Below are 23,282 nucleotides of genomic sequence, written 5' to 3' on the forward strand. Positions count from 1 at the left end.
TTTAAATTTACTCTTTTTTAAATTTGCGGGAAGTAATAGGCTCGCGAGGGCGCAAAAATGGCAAAATTTATTGCGTCATTCTTGGTGCAAGATTTTTTTGGCGCAAAAGTTACATTCGTTGATGCAAATTCGTCATTTCCGGTGTCTTAGTTGGCGCCAAGTCCTTCATGAGGTTGCGTCATCTATGGCGCAAGTGTTTCGTTTCCGGACTTTTTGGCGCCAAAAAATATTTTTCGGTTTGTTGTGCGTCATACTTGGCGCCAAATATTTTCATTATTTAGGACCCCATTCCTTTTGCCTCTGGCCTTTTTTCTCTGTCAGAGGACTTTGCTGTTTGCAATTTTTCCCATTCCTGAAACTGTCATATAAGGAAATTGATAATTTTGCTTTATATGTTATTTTTTCTCTTACATTTGCAAGATGTCTCAATCTGATCCTGTCTCAGAATCTACTGCTGGATTCCTGCTGCCTGATATCGGTTCTACCAAAGCTAAGTGCATTTTTTGTAACTTGTGGAGGCTATATCTCCAGCTGTGGTTTGTAATAGTTGTCATGATAAACTTTTACATGCAGATAATGTTTCCATCAGTAGTAATTCATTACCTGTTGCTGGTCCCTCAACATCTAATGCTCAGGATATTCCTGTAAATTTAAGAGAATTTATTTCTGATTCCATTCAGAAGGCTTTGTCTGCCATTCCGCCTTCTAATAAACGTAAAAGGTCTTTTAAAACTTCTCATAGAGTTGATGAAATTTCAAATGACCGACAACATGCTGATTTATCTATCTCTGATGAGGATCTATCTGATTCAGAAGGTCCTGCCTCAGGTATTGACACTGACAAATCCTCTTATTTATTTAAAATGGAGTATATTCGTTCTTTATTAAAAGAAGTGTTGATTACATTAGATATAGAGGAGACTAGTCCTCTTGATATTAAAACTAGTAAACGTTAAAATTCTGTTTATAAACCTCCTGTGGTTATTCCAGAGGTTTTTCCAGTTCCTGATACTATTTCAGACATGATTTCAAAGGAATGGAATTTGCCTGGTGGTACTTTTATTCCTTCTTCAAGGTTTAAAAAATTGTATCCTTTGCCAACTGATTGGAGTTTTGGGAAAAAATCCCCAAAGTTGATGGGGCTATCTCTACTCTTGCTAAGCGCACTAATATCCCTACGGAAGATAGTACTTCTTTTAAAGATCCTTTAAATAGAAAACTTGAATCCTATCTAAGGAAAGCTTTTTTATGTTCAGGTCATCTTCTTAGGCCTGCTATTTCTTTGGCTGATGTTGCAGCTGCTTCAACTTTTTGGTTGGAAACTTTAGTGCAACAAGTATCGGATCATAATGTGTCTAGCATTGTTAAATTAATTTAACATGCTAATAATTTCATTTGTGATGTCATCAAAATTGATGTTAGATATATGTCTTTAGCTATTTTAGCTAGAAGAGCTTTATGGCTTAAAGGGACACTAAACCCAAAATTTTTCTTTTGTGATTCAGGTAGAGAATACAATTTTAAGCAACATTCCTATTTACTTGTATTATCTAATTTGCTTAATTATTTAGATATCCTTTGTTGAAGAAATAGCAGTGCACATGAGTAAGCCAATCACATGAGGCATCTATGTGCAGCCACCAATCAGCAGCTATTTAGCCTATCTAGATATGCTTTTAAGCAAAGGATATCAAGAAAATTAAGCAAATTAGACAATAGAAGTAAATTAGAAAGTTGTTTAAAATCGCATGCTCTTTCTAAATTATGAAAGTAAAAAAATGTGTCCCTTTAAATCTTGGAATGCTGATATGACTTCTATCTCTTTCTTTCCAAAGTAATAAATTATTTGGTTTTCAGTTGTATTCAATCATTTCAATTGTCACTGGGTGTGTGTGTGGGGGGGGGGGGAGTAAGCCTTTTTGCCTCAAGATAAAAAGTCTAAAGGTAAATTTAATGCTTCTAACCATTTTCGTTCCTTTCGACTTAATAAGGAACAGAAATCTAATCCTTCCCCAAAGGAATCTGTTTCCAATTGGAAGCCTTCTTCAATTTGGAATAAATCCAAGCCGTTTAAGAGATCTAAACCAGCCCCCAAGTCCACATGAGGGTGCGGCCCTCATTCCAGCTCAGCTGTGGTAGGGGGCAGATTAAAGTTTTTCAAAGATGTTTAGATCAATTCAGTCCAACATCATTGGATTCAGAGTATTGTCTCTCAGGGGTACAGAATAGGTTTCAGAGTAAGACCGCCTGTAAGAAGATTTTTTCTTTCACGCATTCCAGCAAACCCAGAAAAGGCTCAGGCTTTTCTGAAGTGTGTTTCAGACCTAGAGTTATCAGGGGTTATCATGCCAGTTCCTTTTCAGGAAAGAAAATTCATTCAGACCAGTTCTGGATCTAAAGATTTTGAATCGTTATGTAAGAGTACCAACTTTCAAAATGGTGACTATAAGGACTATTCTGCCTTTTGTTCAGCAAGGGCATTATATGTCCACAATAGACTTACAGGATGTATATCTTCATTTTCCGATTCATCCAGATCACTATCAGTTCCTGAGATTCTCTTTTCTAGACAAGCATTACCAATTTGTTGCTCTTCCTTTTAGCCTAGCGACAGCTCAAGAATCTTTTCAAAGGTTCTCGGTGCCCTACTCTCTGTAATCAGAGAGCAGGGTATTGCAGTGTTTCCTTATTTGGACGATATCTTGGTACTAGCTCAGTCTTTACGTTCTGCTGAATCTCACATGAATCAACTAGTGTTGTTTCTTCAAAGTCATGGTTGGAGGATCAATTTACCAAAAAGTTCTTTGATTCCTCAGTCAAGGGTAACCTTTTTAGGTTTCCAGATAGATTCAGTGTCCATGTATTTGTCTCTAACAGACAAGAGACGTTTAAAATTGGTTACAACCTGTCGGAACCTTCAGTCTCAGTCATTCCCTTCAGTAGCTATGTGCATGGAAGTTTTAGGTCTCATGACTGCAGCATCGGACGCGATCCCCTTTGCTCGTTTTCACATGAGACCTCTCCAGCTTTGTATGCTGAATCAATGGTGCAGAGATTATACAAGGATATCACAATTAATATTCTTAAATCCCAATGTTCGACTTTCTCTGACTTGGTGGTTAGATCACCATCGTATAATTCTAGGGCCTCTTTCGTTCGTCCAACCTGGACTGTGGTCACAACAGATGCGAGTCTTACAGGTTGGGATCTCTGACAGCACAAGGAGTTTGGGAATCTCAAGAGGCGAGATTACCAATCAATATTTTAGAACTCCGTGCGATTCTCAGAGCTCTTCAGTTTTGGCCTCTGTTGAAGAGAGAACTGTTAATTTGTTTTCAGACAGACAATGTCACAACTGTGGCATATGTCAATCATCAGGGTGGGACTCACAGTCCTCAAGCTATGAAAGAAGTATCCCGGATACTTGTTTGGGCGAAATTCAGCTCTTGTCTAATTTCTGCGGTTCATATCCCAGGTATAAACAATTGGGAAGTGGATTATCTCAGTCTTCAGACTTTACATCGGGGAGAGTGGTCTCTTCACCCAGATGTATTTTCTCAAATTGTTCAGATGTGGGGGCTTCCAGAAATAGATCTAACGGCATCTCATCTAAACAAGAAACTTCCCTGGTACCTGTCCAGGTCCAGGGATCCTCAGGCGGAAGCAGTGCATGCATTGACACTTCCTTGGTGTTATCAGCCTGCTTATATTTTCCCGCCTCTAGTTCTTTTTCCAAGAGTGATCTCGAAATTCATCATGGAGCAATCGTCTGTGCTGCTGGTGGCTTCAGCATGGCCTCACAGGTTTTGGTATGCGGATCTTGTTCGGATATCCAGTTGCCAACCTTGGTCACTTCCCTTAAGGCCAGACCTTCTATCTCAAGGTCCGTTTTTCCATCAGGATCTCAAATCATTACATTGAAGGTATGGAAATTGAACGCTTAGTGCTTGGTCATAGAGGTTTCTCTGTCAGTGATTAATACTATGTTGCAGGCTCGTAAATCTGTTTCTAGAAAGATTTATTATTGAGTTTGGAAGACTTACATTTCATGGTGTTCTTCTAATAAATTCTCTTGGCATTCCTTTAGAATTCCTAGAATTTTACAGTTTCTTCAGGATGGTTTGGATAAAGGTTTGTCTGCAAGTTCCTTGAAATGGCAAATCGCTGCTCTTTCTGTTTTATTTCACAGAAATATCGCTAAACTTCCTGATATTCATTGTTTTGATTAGCCTTTGGTCCGTATCAAGCCTGTCATTAAATCAATCTCTCCTCCTTGGAGTCTTAATTTGGTATTGAAGGCATTACAGGCTCCTCCATTTGAGCCTATGCATTCTTTGGGCATTATATTGCTTTCTTGGAAAGTGTTGTTCCTTGTGGCCATCTCTTCTGCTAGAAAAGTTTCTGAATTATCTGCTCTCTTGTGAATCCCCTTTTCTGATTTTTCATCAGGATAAGGCAGTTTTGCGGACTTCATTTAAATTCTTACCTAAGGTTGTGAATTCTAACAACATTACTAGAGAAATTGTTGTCCCTTCTTTGTGTCCTAATCCTAAGAATTCTTTGGAGAGATCTTTACATTCTTTGGGTGTGGTGAGAGCTCTGAAATATTATGTTGAAGCTACTAAAGATTTAAGGAAGACTTCTAGTCTTTGTTATCTTTTCTGGTTCCAGGAAAGGTTAGAAGGCTTCTGCCGTTTCTTTGGCATCATGGTTAAAGTTTTTGATTCATCAAGCTTATTTGGAGTTGGGTAAAATCCCGCCTCAGAGAATTACAGCTCATTCTACTAGATCAGTTTCCACTTCTTGGGCTTTTAAGAATGAAGCTTCAGTTGATCAGATTTGCAAAGCAGCAACTTTGTCTTCTTTGCATACTTTTACTAAATTCTACCATTTTGATGTATTTGCTTCTTCGGAAGCAGTTTTTGGTAGAAAAGTTCTTCAGGCAGCGGTTTCAGTTTGAGTCTTCTGCTTATGATTTAAGTGTTTTCTTTTTAATTATGAGACTAAAGCTTATGATTTGGGTTGTGGATTAATTTTGTTCAGCGAAATTGGCTGTTTTTATTTTTATCCCTCCCTCTCTAGTGACTCTTGCGTGGAGTTCCACATCTTGGGTATTGCTATCCCATACGTCACTAGCTCATGGACTCTTGCCAATTACATGAAAGAAAACATAATTTATGTAAGAACTTACCTGATAAATTCATTTCTTTCATATTGGCAAGAGTCCATGAGGCCCACCCTTTTTATGGTGGTTATGATTTTTTTGTATAAAGCACAATTATTTCCAAATTCCTTTGTTGATGCTTTTTACTCCTTTCTTTATCACCCCACTTCTTTACTATTTGTGAAACTGAATTGTGGGCGTGGTGAGGGGTGTATTTATAGGCATTTTGAGGTTTGGGAATCTTTGCCCCTCCTGGTAGGATTGTATATCCCATACGTCACTAGCTCATGGACTCTTGCCAATATGAAAGAAATGAAGGTAAGTTCTTACATAAATTATGTTGTTTTTTTTAAGGTCCTCACTGCCAAAGAAAAAAAGGCACAGTTAGATGACAAGACAAGACTTACAGAGCTGTTTGCAGTCTCACTTCCTCAACTACTTGCAAAAGTATGTATGCTAACTTTAGCTGATCTAGTTTTTCTTGCACTCTAGTGGCTACAAAGTATGTGTGTGCTAGTGGGGTATACTGATTTCCTTTCTAAATGGGGTGAGATTTCCAATACGTTTTCATGTCCTCCCTCCTGTATGTGTGTGAGACTTCATATAGGAAAAAAATCACACGTAGATATCAAGCACAACACAAAGGATGGGGAGCACTCATTCAGATGCATTCAGCTAGAATAAAAACATAAGATGAAGCTTTAGTTAAAACATCTGACCAAATAGTGATATGCCCAGGTGTCCAATTCTTTCCTGGGTTATTAACCTAGCAGGTTGTCTACTATGACATTTCTATGCTAGGTTAATATTTATAGCCACCTTTCTGTCTATTTTAGTAAATTTCTAATCTAGATTTCTGTATGAAATGTTTTTATATGGGTCAGCAGTAATCATTTAAACATTAGTATAATTAAAAAGTCTATAGGAAAAACTTGTTTGTAGGTACTTAGTAATTGTCTAGATATGTGTGTGTGTGTGTATATATATATATATATATGTGTGTGTGTGTGTGTGTATGTGTGTGTATTTATGTATATATATATGTGTGTATATATAATTATATATAAATGTAAATAAATTATATATATATTTATTCATTAAACAGTATTCAGTGGATGCAGAGAAGTTGACAAATCTTTTGCAACTGCCACAGTACTTTGATTTAGAAATCTATACAACAGGCAGACTGGAAAAGGTAATTTATTTTTATTCTGCAAATAGCTAGACATTTTATGTTTGCTTTCTTGTACGTTCTTTATCTTTACAATAAGTACATCGATTGACATGTTAAAACTATGTAAGCTCAACAGTTGAGGATGGTACTTTTAGGGGAGCAAGACAAATGGCAACAAAGTCTTGTTTATATAACATAACAAATGAGGTTGAAAAAAGATAGAAGTCCATCAAGTTCAACCTATACAAATCTTAAAGGGACAGTATACTATAAAAAAAAAATGTCCTTAATGAATTTTCAATTACTTTTTTTTTTTTTACTAGCTGCAGAGTATAAAATGTATGAGATTTGCTTTTTTTAATGCTTATTTGTGTATATTAATTAGCTGAATTTGTGTTTTGAAGCCACAACCTAATAAAATGGGCAGAGAATGTAGGTATAATCAGATCTCATTACTTTATCACGTTGTGTACATATATCTGCGTCTTTATCTTATATCCATCCTTAAACCAATCACCAATGCTTGGAAAGAACAATGTTATTACCTTATATCTTCTAGAACCCACTGGAAGTGTAATTTCTTCTTCTGGCTGTGTTAACACAGCTTGGCCTTGAGGCCAAAAACTTTCAGGATTGGTGGGGATACCACAGGCTAAATAATCTATTTCAAATGCCAATATAAGGGTAATATAAATACTTGTAAACAATTTAATACACTCCAGCAGGTAAAGTGGATCATTGGGAACAAATTAAAAGGGAGAAAATATTTGAGTAAACTGTCCCCTTTAATATACTTACAAAAAAGATCCAGTTGAGCTTAAATTAATCTCATTAATGAAAGGTGACATATTTAACACAAATAATCATATCCTTGAATTCTGTTTCTAGCCAGAAATGTATCTAAAGCATTTTTAAATGTATCTAAGGTATTAGCATTTACTACCTCTTTGGGTAATAAGTTCCACAATTTTATTGTATTTACGTGAAGAAAAGTTTTGCGTTGTAGGAGATTATATCTCCTTTCCTCCAGCCTTAATTCATTTTCTTGGTACAAACAGAGCTTTTACCATCACTGTATATGGGCCTTAAATATATTTATATAAAGTAATCTTGTCACCTCTCAAACAGACCCAGTTTGGCAAGCCTCTCCTCGTAGCTTAAATTCTCCATTACCCTTATTAGTTTCTCTTGTAAAGGTGTATCCAGTCCACGGGTTCATCCATTACTTGTGGGATATTCTCCTTCCCAACAGGAAGCTGCAAGAGGACACCCACAGCAGAGCTGTCTATATAGCTCCTCCCCTAACTGCCACCCCCAGTCATTCTCTTGCAGCTCTCGACAAGAAAGGAAGTATCAAGAGATATGTGGTGACTTAGTGTAGTTTTTACCTTCAATCAAGAGTTTGTTATTTTTAAATGGTACCGGCGTTGTACTGTTTTACTCTCAGGCAGAAATTGGAAGAAGAATTCTGCCTGGAGGTTTGATGATCTTAGCGGTTTGTAACTAAGGTCCATTGCTGTTCTCACACATAACTGAAGAGTATGGAAAGAAAACTTCTGTTGGGGGGACGGTCTGCAGATTGCCTGCTTTGAGGTATGTTCAGTATATTTTTTTCTAGAGAGATAAGGTCTAGAAAATGCTGACAGTGCCTGGTATATTTGAGGTAAGCCTGATACAGTGTTTTAATAACGACTGGAATCATGCTTGCAAAAAAAAAGGGTAATATTCATGTTAATACTCATATTACTTTGTGTAAAAACGTTTGCATGGTTTATAGGAAAAACATTTTTTCTCTGAGGGTGATAAATCTTTATTTCTTTCATGTAATTAGCAAGAGTCCATGAGCTAGTGACGTATGGGGATATACATTCCTACCAGGAGGGGCAAAGTTTCCCAAACCTCAAAATGTTTCCAAATACACCCCTCACCACACCCACAAATCAGTTTTTACAAACTTTGCCTCCTATGGAGGTGGTGAAGTAAGTTTGTGCTAGATTCTACGTTGATATGCGCTCCGCAGCAGGTTGGAGCCCGGTTTTCCTCTCAGCGTGCAATGAATGTCAGAGGGATGTGAGGAGAGTATTGCCTATTTGAATTCAATGATCTCCTTCTACGGGGTCTATTTCATAGGTTCTCTGTTATCGGTTGTAGAGATTCATCTCTTACCTCCCTTTTCAGATCGACGATATACTCTTATATATACCATTACCTCTACTGATTCTCGTTTCAGTACTGGTTTGCCTTTCTACTACATGTAGATGAGTGTCCTGGGGTAAGTAAGTCTTATTTTCTGTGACACTCTAAGCTATGGTTGGGCACTTTTTATATAAAGTTCTAAATATATGTATTCAAACATTTATTTGCCTTGACTCAGAATGTTCAACTTTCCTTATTTTTCAGACAGTCATATTTGGGATAATGCATTTGAATTAATCATTTTTTTCTTACCTTCAAAAATTTGACTCTTTTTTCCCTGTGGGCTGTTAGGCTTGCGGGGGCTGAAAATGCTTCATTTTATTGCGTCATTCTTGGCGCGGACTTTTTTGGCGCAAAAATTCTTTTCCGTTTCCGGCATCATACGTGTCGCCGGAAGTTGCGTCATTTTTTGACGTTATTTTGCGCCAAAGATGTCGGCGTTCCGGATGTGGCGTCATTTTGGCGCCAAAAGCATTTCGGCGCCAAATAATGTGGGCGTCTGATTTGGCGCTAAAAAATATGGGCGTCGCTTTTATCTCCACATTATTTAAGTCTCATTATTTATTGCTTCTGGTTGCTAGAAGCTTGTTCACTGGCATTTTTTCCCATTCCTGAAACTGTCATTTAAGGAATTTGATCAATTTTGCTTTATATGTTGTTTTTTCTATTACATATTGCAAGATGTCCCAGATTGACACTGAGTCAGAAGATACTTCTGGAAAAACGCTGCCTGGTGCTGGATCTACCAAAGTTAAGTGTATCTGTTGTAAACTTGTGTTATCTGTTCCTCCAGCTGTTGTTTGTAATGAATGTCATGACAAACTTGTTAATGCAGATAATATTTCCTTTAGTAATGTTACATTACCTGTTGTGGTTCCATCAACATCTAATACTCAGTGTGTTCCTGTTAACATAAGAGATTTTGTTTCTAAATCTATTAAGAAGGCTATGTCTGTTATTCCTCCTTCTAGTAAACGTAAAAGGTCTTTTAAAACTTCTAATTTTTCAGATGAATTTTTAAATGAACATCATCATTCTGATTCTGATAATGATTCCTCTGGTTCAGAGGATTCTGTTTCAGAGATTGATGCTGATAAATCTTCATATTTATTCAAAATGGAATTTATTCGTTCTTTACTTAAAGAAGTCTTAATTGCATAAGAAATAGAGGATTCTGGTCCTCTTGATACTAAATCTAAACGTTTAAATAAGGTTTTTAAATCCCCTGTAGTTATTCCAGATGTTTTTCCTGTCCCTGATGCTATTTCTGAAGTAATATCCAGGGAATGGAATAATTTGGGTAATTCATTTACTCCTTCTAAACGTTTTAAGCAATTATATCCTGTGCCATCTGACAGATTAGAGTTTTGGGACAAAATCCCTAAGGTTGATGGGGCTATCTCCACTCTTGCTAAACGTACTACTATTCCTACGGCAGATAGTACTTCCTTTAAAGATCCTCTAGATAGGAAAATTGAATCCTTTCTGAGAAAAGCTTACCTATGTTCAGGTAATCTTCTTAGACCTGCTATATCTTTAGCGGATGTTGCTGCAGCTTCAACTTTTTGGTTAGAAGCTTTAGCGCAACAAGTAACCGATCATAATTCTCATAGCATTGTTAATCTTCTTCAACCAGTGTTAATTTCGTCGACTAAAACTTGACTAAAATGAGCATAAAGCTAAAGAAATTCTGATGACTAAAATACGACTAAAACTAAAATGGCATTTTAGTCAAAAGACTATGACTAAAACTAAATCAAAATGACATTTTAGTCAAAAGACTATGACTAAAACTAAATCAAAATTTGCTGTCAAAATTAACAGTTTCTAAATCTGTGTCTGTAATGGATGTTTAAACCTTAATTTAATAAATAATAACAGGTGTTATGTTTACTCCTAAAGTATATAATGAGTTTGGAAATGATAGAGAAATGCTTAAATAATACATTATACTTTAACTAAACCCCTTAGATTTTAGTCAACTAAAATCTACTGGAGATTTAGTCGACTAATATAAACTGAAGATTTAGTCGACTAAAACTAGACTAAAACTAAAACAATTCAGATGACTAAAATACGACTAAAACTAAAGTGGCATTTTAGTCAAAAGACTAAAACTAAGACTAAATTGAAATTTTCCGTCAAAATTAACACTGTCTTCAACATGCTAATAACTTTATTTGTGATGCCATCTTTGATATCATTAGAGTTGATGTCAGGTATATGTCTCTAGCTATTTTAGCTAGAAGAGCTTTATGGCTTAAAACTTGGAATGCTGATATGTCTTCTAAGTCAACTTTGCTTTCCCTTTCTTTCCAGGGTAACAAATTATTTGGTTCTCAGTTGGATTCTATTATCTCAACTGTTACTGGAGGGAAAGGAACTTTTTTACCACAGGATAAAAAATCTAAAGGTAAATTTAGGTCTAATAATCGTTTTCGTTCCTTTCGTCACAACAAGGAACAAAAGCCTGATCCTTCACCCACAGGAGCGGTATCAGTTTGGAAACCATCTCCAGTCTGGAATAAATCCAAGCCTTTTAGAAAACCAAAGCCAGCTCCTAAGTCCACATGAAGGTGCGGCCCTCATTCCAGCCCAGCTGGTAGGGGGCAGATTACGATTTTTCAAAGAAATTTGGATCAATTCACAATCTTTGGATTCAGAACATTGTTTCAGAAGGGTACAGAATTGGCTTCAAGATAAGGCCTCCTGCAAAGAGATTTTTTCTTTCCCGTGTCCCAGTAAATCCAGCGAAGGCTCAAGCATTTCTGAAATGTGTTTCAGATCTAGAGTTGGCTGGAGTAATTATGCCAGTTCCAGTTCTGGAACAGGGGCTGGGGTTTTATTCAAATGTCTTCATTGTACCAAAGAAGGAGAATTCCTTCAGACCAGTTCTGGATCTAAAAATATTGAATCGTTATGTAAGGATACCAACATTCAAAATGGTAACTATAAGGACTATCCTGCCTTTTGTTCAGCAAGGGCATTATGTCCACAATAGATTTACAGGATGCATATCTGCATATTCCGATTCATCCAGATCACTATCAGTTTCTGAGATTCTCTTTCCTAGACAAGCATTACCAGTTTACCATTTAGCAGAATCTCATACGAATCGACTTGTATTGTTTCTTCGAGATCATGGTTGGAGGATCAATTTACCGAAAAGTTAATTGATTCCTCAGACAAGGGTAACCTTTTTAGGTTTCCAGATAGATTCAGTGTCCATGACTCTGTCTCTGACGGACAAGAGACGTCTAAAATTGATCTCAGCTTGTCGAAACCTTCAGTCTCAATCATTCCCTTCGGTAGCCTTTTGCATGGAAATTCTAGGTCTTATGACTGCTGCATCGGACGCGATCCCCTTTGCTCGTTTTCACATGCGACCTCTTCAGCTCTGTATGCTGAACCAGTGGTGCAGGGATTAAACAAAGATATCTCAATTAATATCTTTAAAACCGATTGTACGACACTCTCTGACGTGGTGGACAGATCACCATCGTTTAATTCAGGGGGCTTCTTTTGTTCTTCCGACCTGGACTGTAATTTCAACAGATGCAAGTCTGACAGGTTGGCAGCTGTTTGGGGGTCTCTGACAGCACAAGGGGTTTGGGAATCTCAGGAGGTGAGATTACCAATCAATATTTTGGAACTCCGTGCAATTTTCAGAGCTCTTAAATCATGGCCTCTTCTAAAGAGAGAATCGTTCATTTGTTTTCAGACAGACAATGTCACAACTGTGGCATATATCAATCATCAAGGAGGGACTCACAGTCCTCTGGCTATGACAGAAGTATCTTGAATACTGGTATGGGCGGAATCCTGTCTAATTTCTGCGGTTCATATCCCCTGTATAGACAATTGGGAAGCGGATTATCTCAGTCGCCAAACGTTACATCCGGGCGAATGGTCTCTTCACCCAGAGGTATTTCTTCAGATTGTTCAAATGTGGGGACTTCCAGAAATAGATCTGATGGCTTCTCATCTAAACAAGAAACTTCCCCGGTATCTGTCCAGATCCAGGGATCCTCAGGCGGAAGCAGTGGATGCATTGTCCCTTCCTTGGAAGTATCATCCTGCTTATATCTTTCCGCCTCTAGTTTTTCTTCGAAGAGTAATCTCCAAGATTCTGAAGGAATGCTCGTTTGTTCTGCTGGTGGCTCCAGCATGGTTTCACTGGTTTTGGTATGCGGATCTTGTCCGGATGGCCTCTTGCCAACCGTGGACTCTTCCTTTAAGACCATCTTTTGTCGCAAGGTCCTTTTTACCATCAGGATCTCAAATCCTTAAATTTAAAGGTATGGAGATTGAACACTTGATTCTTAGTCAAAGAGGTTTCTCTGACTCTGTGATTAATACAATGTTACAGGCTCGTTAATCTGTATCTAGGAAGATATATTATCGAGTCTGGAAGACTTATATTTCTTGGTGTCTTTCTCATCATTTTTCCTGGCATTCTTTTAGAATTCAGAGAATTTTACAGTTTCTTCAGGATGGTTTGGATAAAGGTTGGTCTGCAAGTTCCTTGAAAGGACAAATCTCTGCTCTTTCTGTTCTTTTTCACAGAAAGATTGCTAATCTTCCTGATATTCATTGTTTTGTACAAGCTTTGGTTCGTATAAAACCTGTTATTAAGTCAATTTCTCCTCCTTGGAGTTTGAATTTGGTTCTGGGGGCTCTTCAAGCTCCTCGGTTTGAACCTATGCATTCATTGGACATTAAATTACTTTCTTGGAAAGTTTTGTTTCTTTTGGCCATCTCTTCTGCTAGAAGAGTTTCTGAATTATCTGCTCTTTCTTGTGAGTCTCCTTTTCTGATTTTTCATCAGGATAAGGCGGTTTTGCGAACTTCTTTGGTGAAGGTTTTGAATTGTAACAACATTAGCAGAGAAATTGTGGTTCCTTCATTATGAACTAATCCTAAGAATTCTAAGGAGAGATCATTGCATTCTTTGGATGTAGAGCTTTGAAATATTATGTTGAAGCTACTAAGAATTTCCGAAAGACTTCTAGTCTATTTGTTTTCTTTTCCGGTTCTAGGAAAGGTCAGAAGGCCTCTGCCATTTCTTTGTCATCTTGGTTGAAATCTTTAATTCATCATGCTTATGTTGAGTCGGGTAAAACTCCGCCTCAAAGGATTACAGCTCATTCTACTAGGTCAGTTTCTACTTCCTGGGCGTTTAGGAATGAAGCTTCGGTTGATCAGATTTGCAAAGCAGCAACTTGGTCTTCTTTGCATACTTTTACTAAATTCTACCATTTTGATGTGTTTTCTTCTTCTGAAGCAGTTTTTGGTAGAAAAGTACTTCAGGCAGCTGTTTCAGTTTGATTCTTCTGCTTATAATTTCAGTTTTTTTCATTATAAGATTTAAACTTTATTTTGGGTGTGGATTATTTTCAGCGGAATTGGCTGTCTTTATTTTATCCCTCCCTCTCTAGTGACTCTTGCGTGGAAGATCCACATCTTGGGTAGTCATTATCCCATACGTCACTAGCTCATGGACTCTTGCTAATTACATGAAAGAAAACATAATTTATGTAAGAACTTACCTGATAAATTCATTTCTTTCATATTAGCAAGAGTCCATGAGGCCCACCCTTTTTTGTAGTGGTTATGATTTTTTGTATTAAGCACAACTATTCCAATTCCTTATTTTTTATGCTTTCGCACTTTTGCCGCTTCTTGGCTATGCGTTAAACTGATTTGTGGGTGTGGTGAGGGGTGTATTTGTAGGCATTTTGAGGTTTGGGAAACTTTGCCCCTCCTGGTAGGAATGTATATCCCATACGTCACTAGCTCATGGACTCTTGCTAATATGAAAGAAATGAATTTATCAGGTAAGTTCTTACATAAATTATGTTTTCGGGCCTAGTTTTCCACATGGCTAGGAGTACTTTTTTAAGGCCCTCTGACATTGAGTGCATGGTGGGAGGGGCCTATTTTCGCGCTCTAAATGCGCAGTTGATTTGTTAACGGTTTTAAAGTTTTTCTAATCCTTTTTTGGCCTAAGGGGTTAATCATCCATTTGCAAGAGGGTGCAATGCTGCTTTAGTCCCTTATACACACTGTAAAAATTTCGTAGAGTTTACTACTTTTTATCACTGTTTTGCCGTTTATGTGGTAATTTTTTTCTCTTAATGGCACAGTACCGTTTTTATATAATTGCTTTTTTCACATTTATTAAAGTGTTTTCCAAGCTTGCTGGTCTCTCTACTAGTCTGTTAAACATGTCTGACATAGAGGAAGCTCCTTGTTCATTATGTTTAGAAGCCATTGTAGAACCCCCTCTTAGAATGTGTACCAAATGCACTGACCTTTCTATAAGTTATATTGACCATATTATGGCTTTTAAAGATGTATCACCAGAGGTGACTGACAAAAGGGAGGTTATGCCATCTAGCTCTCCCCATGTGTCAGAACCTATAACTCCCGCTCAAGTGACGCCAAGTACATCTAGCGCGTCCAATGCGTTTACCTTACAAGACATGGCGGAAGTTATGAATCATACTCTCACAGAGGTATTGTCCAAACTGCCAGGGTTACAAGGAAAGTGAGACAGCACTGGGACTAGAACAAATACAGAGCTTTCTGACGCTTTAGTAGCTATGTCTGATATACCCTCACAATGTGCAGAAGCCGAAGCAGGAGAGCTTCTATCTGTGGGTGACATTTCTGATTCAGGGAAGGCGTTACTTCAGTCTGACTCTGAAATGACAGCGTTTAAATTTAAGCTTGCACACCTCCTCTTGTTGCTCAGGGAGGTTTTAGCGACTCTGGATGACTGTAACACCATTGTAGTTCCAGAGAAATTGTGTAAAACGGACAAATACTTTGCAGTGTCTGTTTACAGTGACGTTTTTCCAATCCCTAAGAGGTTTTCAGAAATTATTACTAAGGAATGGGATAGACCAGGTGTACCGTTCTCTCCCCCTCCTGCTTTTAAAAAGATGTTTCCTATACATCCCGCAACACGGGACTCGTGGCAGATGGTCCCTAAGGTGGAGGGAGCAGTCTCTACTCTAGCCAAGCGTACAGCTATCCCTGTCGAGGACAGTTGTGCTTTCCTAGATCAAATGGATAAAAAATTAGAGGGTTTCCTTTAGAAAATCTTTATACAACAAGGTTTTATTCTCCAGCCTCTTGCATGCATTGCCCCAGTCACTGCTGCAGCAGCTTTCTGGTTCGAGTCTCTTGAGGCTCTACAGGTAGAGACCCCGTTGGATGATATCCTGGACAGGCTTAAAGCTCTTAAGTTAGCCAATTCATTTATTTCTAACGCCGTTTTTCATTTAACCAAGCGGCTAAGAATTCAGGTTTTGCCATTCAGGCGCGTAGGGCGCTATGGCTTAAATCCTGGTCAGCTGACGTTACTTCAGAGTCTAAACTTCTCAACATCCCCTTTAAAGGGCAGACCCTATTCGGGCCTGGACTGAAGGAGATCATTTCTGATATTACTGGAGGAAAAGGCCATGCCCTTCCCCAGGATAGGTCCAACAAATTAAGGACCAAACAGACTAATTTTTGTTCCTTTCGAAACTTCAAGAGTGGCGCAGCTTCAACTTCCTCTACTGCTAAACAAGAGGGAAATTTTGCCCAGTCTAAGCCAGTCTGGAGACCTAACCAGGCTTGGAACAAGGGGATGCAGGCCAAAAAGCCTGCTGCTGCCTCTAAGACAGCATGAAGGAGTAGCCCCCGACCCGGGACTTGATCTAGTGGGGGGCAGACTTTCTCTCTTCGCCCAGGCTTGGGCAAGAGATGTCCAGGATCCCTGGGCTCTGGAGATTGTTTCCCCGGGGCAACTTCTGTATTTCAAAGCTTCATCTCCAAAGGGAGATTTCATCTCTCACAATTATCTGCAAACCAGATAAAGAGAGAGGCATTCTTACGTTGCGTTCAAGACCTACTGGTTATGGGAGTGATCCACCCAGTTCCAAAGGAGGAACAGGGGCAGGGCTTCTATTCAAATATGTTTATAGTTCCCAAAAAAGAGGGAACTTTGAGACGAATCTTGGATCTCAATATCCTAAACAAATTTCTCGAGGTCCCATCCTTCAAGATGGAGACTATTCGAACCATCCTACCTATGATCCAGGAGGGTCAATATATGACTACCGTGGACTTAAAGGATGCTTATCTACACATTCCGATACACAGAGATCATCATCAGTTTCTCAGGTTCGCCTTCCTAGACAGGCATTACCAGTTTGTGGCTCTTCCCTTTGGGTTAGCCACGGCACCAAGAATCTTTACAACGGTTCTAGGGTCACTTCTGGCGGTTCTAAGGCCGCGGGGCATAGCAGTGGCCCCTTACCTAGATTACATTCTGATACAGGCGTCGACTTTTCATATCGCCAGGTCCCATATGGACATTGTTCTGGCATTCCTGAGGTCTCACGGGTGGAAGGTGAATGAAGGAAAGAGTTCTCTCTCCCCTCTCACAAGAGTTTCCTTCCTAGGAACTCTGATAGATTCAGTAGAAATTAAAATTTTTCTGACAGAGGTCAGGTTGTCAAAGCTTCTAACTTCCTGCCGTGCTCTTTATTCCACTTCTTTTCTGTCAGTGGCTCAGTGTATGGAAGTAATCGGCTTAATGGTAGCGGCAATGGACATAGTTCCGTTTGCTCACCTACATCTCAGACCACTGCAACTTTGCATGCTCAATCAGTGGAATGGGGATTGCACAGATTTGTCCCCTCTACTAAATCTGGATCAAGGGACCAGGGATTCTCTTCTCTGGTGGCTATCTCGGGTCCATCTGTCCAAGCGAATGAGTTTCCGCAGGCCAGAATGTACTATAGTGACGACAGATGCCAGCCTTCTGGGCTGGGGTGCAGTCTGGAACTCCCTGAAGGCTCAGGGTTTGTGGACTCAGGAGGAGGCCCTCCTTCCGATAAACATTCTGGAACTAAGAGCGATATTCAATGCTCTTCAGGCTTGGCCTCAGCTCGCTGCGGTCAGGTTCATCAGATTTCAGTCGGATAACATCACGACTGTAGCCTATATCAACCATCAGGGGGGAACAAGGAGCCCCCTGGCAATGTTGGAGGTTTCAAAGATAATTCTATGGGCAGAGGTTCACTCTTGCCATCTCTCAGCTATCCATATCCCAGGAGTAGAGAACTGGGAGGCGGATTTTCTAAGTCGGCAGACTGTTCATCCGGGGGAGTGGGAGCTCCATCCGGAGGTATTTGCCCAGTTGATTCAACTATTGGGCAAACCAGAACTGGATCTCATGGCGTCTCGTCAGAACGCCAAGCTTCCTTGTTACGGGTCCAGGTCCAGGGATCCCAAGGCAGCGCTGATAGATGCTCTAGCAGCGCCCTGGTGCTTCAGCCTGGCTTATGTGTTTCCACCGTTTCCTCTGCTCCCTCGTCTGATTGCCAAGATCAAGCAGGAGAGAGCTTCAGTGATCTTGATAGCTCCTGCATGGCCACGCAGGACTTGGTATGCAGATCTGGTGGACATGTCATCCTTTCCACCATGGACTCTGCCGCTAAGGCAGGACCTTCTATTTCAAGGTCCCTTCAAACATCCAAATCTAATTTCTCTGCGTCTGACTGCTTGGAGATTGAACGCTTGATTCTATCAAAGCGTGGTTTTTCCGAGTCGGTCATTGATACCTTAATTCAGGCTCAAAAGCCTGTCACCAGGAAAATCTATCATAAGATATGGTGTAAATATCTTCATTGGTGTGGTTACTCGTGGAGTAAAGTCAGGATTCCTAGGATATTATCCTTTCTCCAAGAGGGATTGGAGAAGGGATTGTCAGCTAGTTCCTTAAAGGGACAGTTTTCTGCTCTGTCTATTCTTTTGCACAAACGTCTGGCTGAGGTTCCAGACGTTCAGGCGTTTTGTCAGGTTTTGGTTAGAATCAAGCCTGTGTTTAAACCTGTTGCTCCGCCATGGAGTTTAAATTTAGTTCTTCAAGGGGTTCCGTTTGAACCTTTGCATTCCATAGATATTAAACTTTTATCTTGGAAAGTTCTGTTTTTAGTAGCTATCTCCTCGGCTCGAAGAGTTTCGGAGTTATCTGCTTTACAGTGTGATTCCCCTTATCTGATTTTCCATACAGATAAGGTAGTTTTACGTACCAAACCTGGGTTTCTTCCTAAAGTGGTATCTAATAAGAATATCAATCAGGAGATCGTTGTTCCTTCATTATGTCCTAATCCTTCCTCTAAGAAGGAACGTCTATTACACAATCTTGATGTCGTTCGTGCTTTAAAGTTTTATTTACAAGCTACGAAGGATTTTCGTCAAACATTTGCTTTGTTTGTTGTCTTCTCTGGACAGAGGATAGGCCAAAGGGCTTCGGCAACTTCTTTCTTTTTGTTTGAGAAGCTTAATCCGCTTAGCTTATGAGACTGCTGGCCAGCAGCCTCCTGAAAGAATTACAGCTCATTCCAGTAGAGCGTTGGCTTCCACATGGGCTTTTAAAAATGAGGCCTTTGTTGAACAGATTTGTAAGGCGGCGACTTGGTCTTCGCTTCATACGTTTTCTAAATTCTACAAATTTGATACTTTTGCTTCATCTGAGGCTATTTTTGGGAGAAAGGTCTTACAGGCAGTGGTGCCTTCCGTTTAAGTGCCTGCCTTGTCCCTCCCTTCATCCGTATCCTAAAGTTTTGGTATTGGTATCCCACAAGTAATGGATGAAGCCGTGGACACACCTTTACAAGAGAAAACAAAATTTATGCTTACCTGATAAATTTATTTCTCTTGTGGTGTATCCAGTCCACAGCCCGCCCTGTCATTTTAAGGCCTGTGTTTTTTATTTTTAAACTACAGTCACCACTGCACCGTATAGTTTCTCCTTTTTTCTTGCTTGTCTTCGGTCGAATGACTGGGGGTGGCAGTTAGGGGAGGAGCTATATAGACAGCTCTGCTGTGGGTGATCCTCTTGCAGCTTCCTGTTGGGAAGGAGAATATCCCACAAGTAATGGATGAACCCGTGGACTAGATACACCACAAGAGAATCAAATTTATCAGGTATGCATAAATTTTGTTTTTGTGCCCTTCTGAACTTTTTCTAAGTCTGCAATGTCTTTTTTTGATATTGGTCCCAGAACTGCACTACATACTCTAGGTGAGGTCTTACCAGGGATTTATTTAGTGACAGAATTATGCTTTCATCCCTTGCATCAATGCCTCTTTAAATACATGCTAATATCTTATTGGCCTTAGAAGCCGCTGCCCTGCATTCTTTGCCCATCTTTAGCTTGTTATCTATTAATACTCCCAAATCTCTTTCCTCCTCTGTTTTGCTAAGTCTAGTTACATTTAAATAATAGATTTGCTTGCTTATTTTTACTTCCAAAATGTAGAACTTTGCATTTTCCAGTATTAAATCTTTCCTAAGATATAGTGATTCCACGGAATCATCAATTTCTGTTGGGAATATCACTCCTGGCCAGCAGGAGGAGGCAAAGAGCAGCACAGCAAAGCTGTTATATCTCACTTCCCTTTTCACAATCCCCAGTCATTCTCTTTGCCTTCGGTGCAAGGAGGAGGTGAAGTTTTGGACTAGGACTGTCTCTTCTTCTTCGATTTTCAAAAATGAAGCTTCTGTGGAACGGATTTGCAAGGGTGCAATTTGGTCTTCTCTGCATACCCTGTCCAAATTTTACAAATTGGATTATTTTGCCTCGGCTGAGGTTATTTTGGGAGAAAGGTTCCTCAAGCAGTGGTACCTTCTTTTTAGGTTACCTGTCTTGTCCCTCCCTTATCGGTGTCCTCTAGCTTGGATATTGGTTCCTAACAGTAATTGATGATTCTGTGGACTCACTGTATCTTAGGAAAGAAAACAAAATTTATGCTTACCTGATACATTTATTTCTGGATACGTTGAGTCCGTGGCCCGCCATTTATTTTAAGACAGTTATTTTTAACTGTAACTTTATGCACCTCTACACCTTGTGTTATTTCCTTTTTCTCCATTTTCCTTCGGTCGAATGACTGGGGATTGTGGGAAGGGAAGTGACATATAACAGCTTTGCTGTGGCGCTATTTGCCACCTCCTGCTGACCAGGATTGATATTCCCAACAGTAATTAATGATTCCGTGGACTCACCACCGTATCCGGAAAGAAATAAATTTATCAGGTTAGCATAAATTTTGTTTTTAAAATCTAATTTTCCATTTACCTACCCATTCATAAAATTTTTGTAGATCCACTTGTAAATAAAGTCCATACTGACCTAATGACCTCACGCAACTTCAAAATTAAAAAGTAAAATATATATACTCACACACACAAAAGCACACATTCTTACACACTTTATAAGGTGTTTGGTTGTAAAAATGGAAGAAGTGTGACCTATGTTAATGTTTTTTTTTTTTGTGTGTGTGTGTTTTTTTTTTAATTTTAAATACAGCACTTGGAGGCATTGTTACGCCAGATTCGTAATATTGTAGAAAAACACACTGACACAGATGTTTTGGAAGCCTGTTCTAAAACATACCATGCTCTCTGCAATGAGGAGTTCACAATTTTTAACAGAGTGGATATTGCAAAGAGTCAGTTAATCGATGAATTGGCAGATAAGTTCAATCGCCTGCTTGAAGACTTTTTGCAAGAGGTATGACTTTTCTTTATTTTCTAATGTTCTCTTTTATTTCAGTTTTGTTACTATGTTTAAATAGTGAATCTTCATATGCCCTATCAAGGTATTTATGATTTTAGAAAGCTTAAAATATATTTTTTATGTTTATACTTTAAAAGCCATTCTAGTGAAAAAAAAAATGAAATGCTCTAATTTGCTTGATAAGCCAGTCATCACCAGCAGTAGTCAGTGTGATTGCCACTACTGATTTTCTCATTAGCATCAGTTGATGGCTGTGTGACCTTTACCTATGTCTCTTTGGGCAGGTGGTTGTGTGACCACTTCTATGGCCAAAGTCACTATAAAACATGTTGAGTGTCTTACAATTAAAGGGACAGTATACACCAATTTTCATTTAACTTCATGTAATAGTCACTACTATAAATAATAATATGCACAGATACTGATCTAAAAATCCGGTATAAAAGTCGGCGAGGTAGTCCTTGCTTACGTCTAACATTTATGCTACCCTCTATAGAAAACCAGGGTTGGTTACTCTGTTTTTCTACAGGTCCCTGTCAGAGGTCGGTTGAATCTGTCATACATAAGTAGCTCTTTCGTGCTCTGCAACTGGATCCACAGGTAAGTTCTTCCCCTTCTAGGTGAGAAGGTTTCAGCACTATAGGGGTTAATCCTCAGTAGACTTATTATGGGACAGAATTATCTCTTATGTGGAGATATACTTAAAGGGACACTGTTCCCAAATTTTTTCTTTCATGATTCAGGTAGAGCATGCAAATTTAAGCAACTTTCTAATTTACTCCTATTATCAATTTTTCTTTGTTCTCTTGCTTTCTTTATTTGAAAAAGAAAGAATTTAATCTATTTTTTTGGTTTAGGACAATGGAAAGCACTTGTTTATTGGTGGGTGAATTTATCCACCAATCAGCAAGAACAACACTGTGTGTTCACCAAAAATGGGCAGGCATCTAAACTTACATTCTTGCATTTCAATAAAGATACAAAGAGAATGAAGAAAATGTGATGATAGGAGTAAATTAGAAAGTTGCTTAAAATTGCACGCTCTATCTGAATCACGAAAGAAAAAAATTGGGTTCAGTGTCCCTTTAAGGGTAGCTCTGTCAGGGCTCTATGTTTGCTAAGGGGTTTAAAGTAGTTTCTGTTACTGATTTTAATGAGGCTGGCACTGAGAGTGGTATTTCCATAGGGCTATTTGTTATTTGCCCTTTTATCATCCTTTATATGGGGTATGTTTTGTGCACTTAAAATATGGACTATACGTTATGCATACATCGTATGTGATCGACCGTTTTAATTCTGCAGCGTAACTGCCATGCTTTGTGACTGTGGCACAGATAAAAAAAAAATCTGTGTCGGTCACATGACCGCCCTCAACTCTTCTGCATTCGGCTTTCATTTTCAACCTGCTTGATCAGCGTAGCGTATATGTGTGTTCGTCAACTGATCCGGAGACTGTGACAATCAAGTCTTGTGCGAATCCTTAGCAGAGTCTACTGCTATATCAGTCGTTAGTGGGTTATTCAATCCAGACACTGGAGTGTTAAGTCCTCAGCAAGGCTGAGGTATAGCTAGCGGTGCCATTAAATTTGGATGTTAGTACAAATCTAGTAAAAACATTTTTAGTCTGTTTTAAACTTTATTGGGTTTGAGAATATATACATTATATTTGATATCTTTCTGTTTGGATCTAAGATATTTACTTTTGGGAACCAATTTTCAACATTATGGATCCTGATACTCATTTAGCCTTGTCCTTTGACAAGTGTTTATTTTGTTTGGAGGCTCAGATTATTTCTCCTGTGCAGTTTTGCTCCACATGTTTAAATAAGATACTTTTGTCTCAGGATAAAGATACCCTCTTAGAGCCTTCTATCCCTCAGGATAATGTTGTACGTACTATGCCTCAGCTTTCCCCTCAAACGTCCCAAGCTTTAGCAGTTTCACAAACAGTGCCCTGCGCTTCCTCTCAACCAGTTCCTGGGGGTGTATATTTACCAGGAGATTTTGCTGCGCAACTAACTTCTGCAGTTTCTGCAGCCTTGTTTTAGATTTTAGCTTGAACACCTCTGTTTATTCTTGAAAGAGGTTATAGCTACTTTGGAGGACTCCAACACTACTTTCGCTGAGACTCCTAAGAAGGCTAATAAACTTAACAGAGTTTTTG

The 23,282-nt window shown here is 39.0% G+C and overlaps 1 protein-coding gene across 1 annotated transcript in view; it reads left to right on the forward strand.

Annotated features, from left to right (window-relative positions):
• STAG2 (stromal antigen 2) overlaps window positions 1-23,282 on the forward strand; it is an 848,979-nt gene that overhangs the window by 489,086 nt on the left and 336,611 nt on the right. Inside the window, exons 18-20 of the mRNA XM_053699120.1 lie at window positions 5,519-5,611; window positions 6,270-6,359; window positions 20,909-21,112. Of these exons, the coding sequence (XP_053555095.1) occupies window positions 5,519-5,611; window positions 6,270-6,359; window positions 20,909-21,112 (387 nt within the window). The remainder of the gene's footprint in view (window positions 1-5,518; window positions 5,612-6,269; window positions 6,360-20,908; window positions 21,113-23,282) is intronic.

Source organism: Bombina bombina, chromosome 1 (genome assembly GCF_027579735.1).
Source record: "Bombina bombina isolate aBomBom1 chromosome 1, aBomBom1.pri, whole genome shotgun sequence".
Taxonomy (NCBI): domain Eukaryota; kingdom Metazoa; phylum Chordata; class Amphibia; order Anura; family Bombinatoridae; genus Bombina; species Bombina bombina.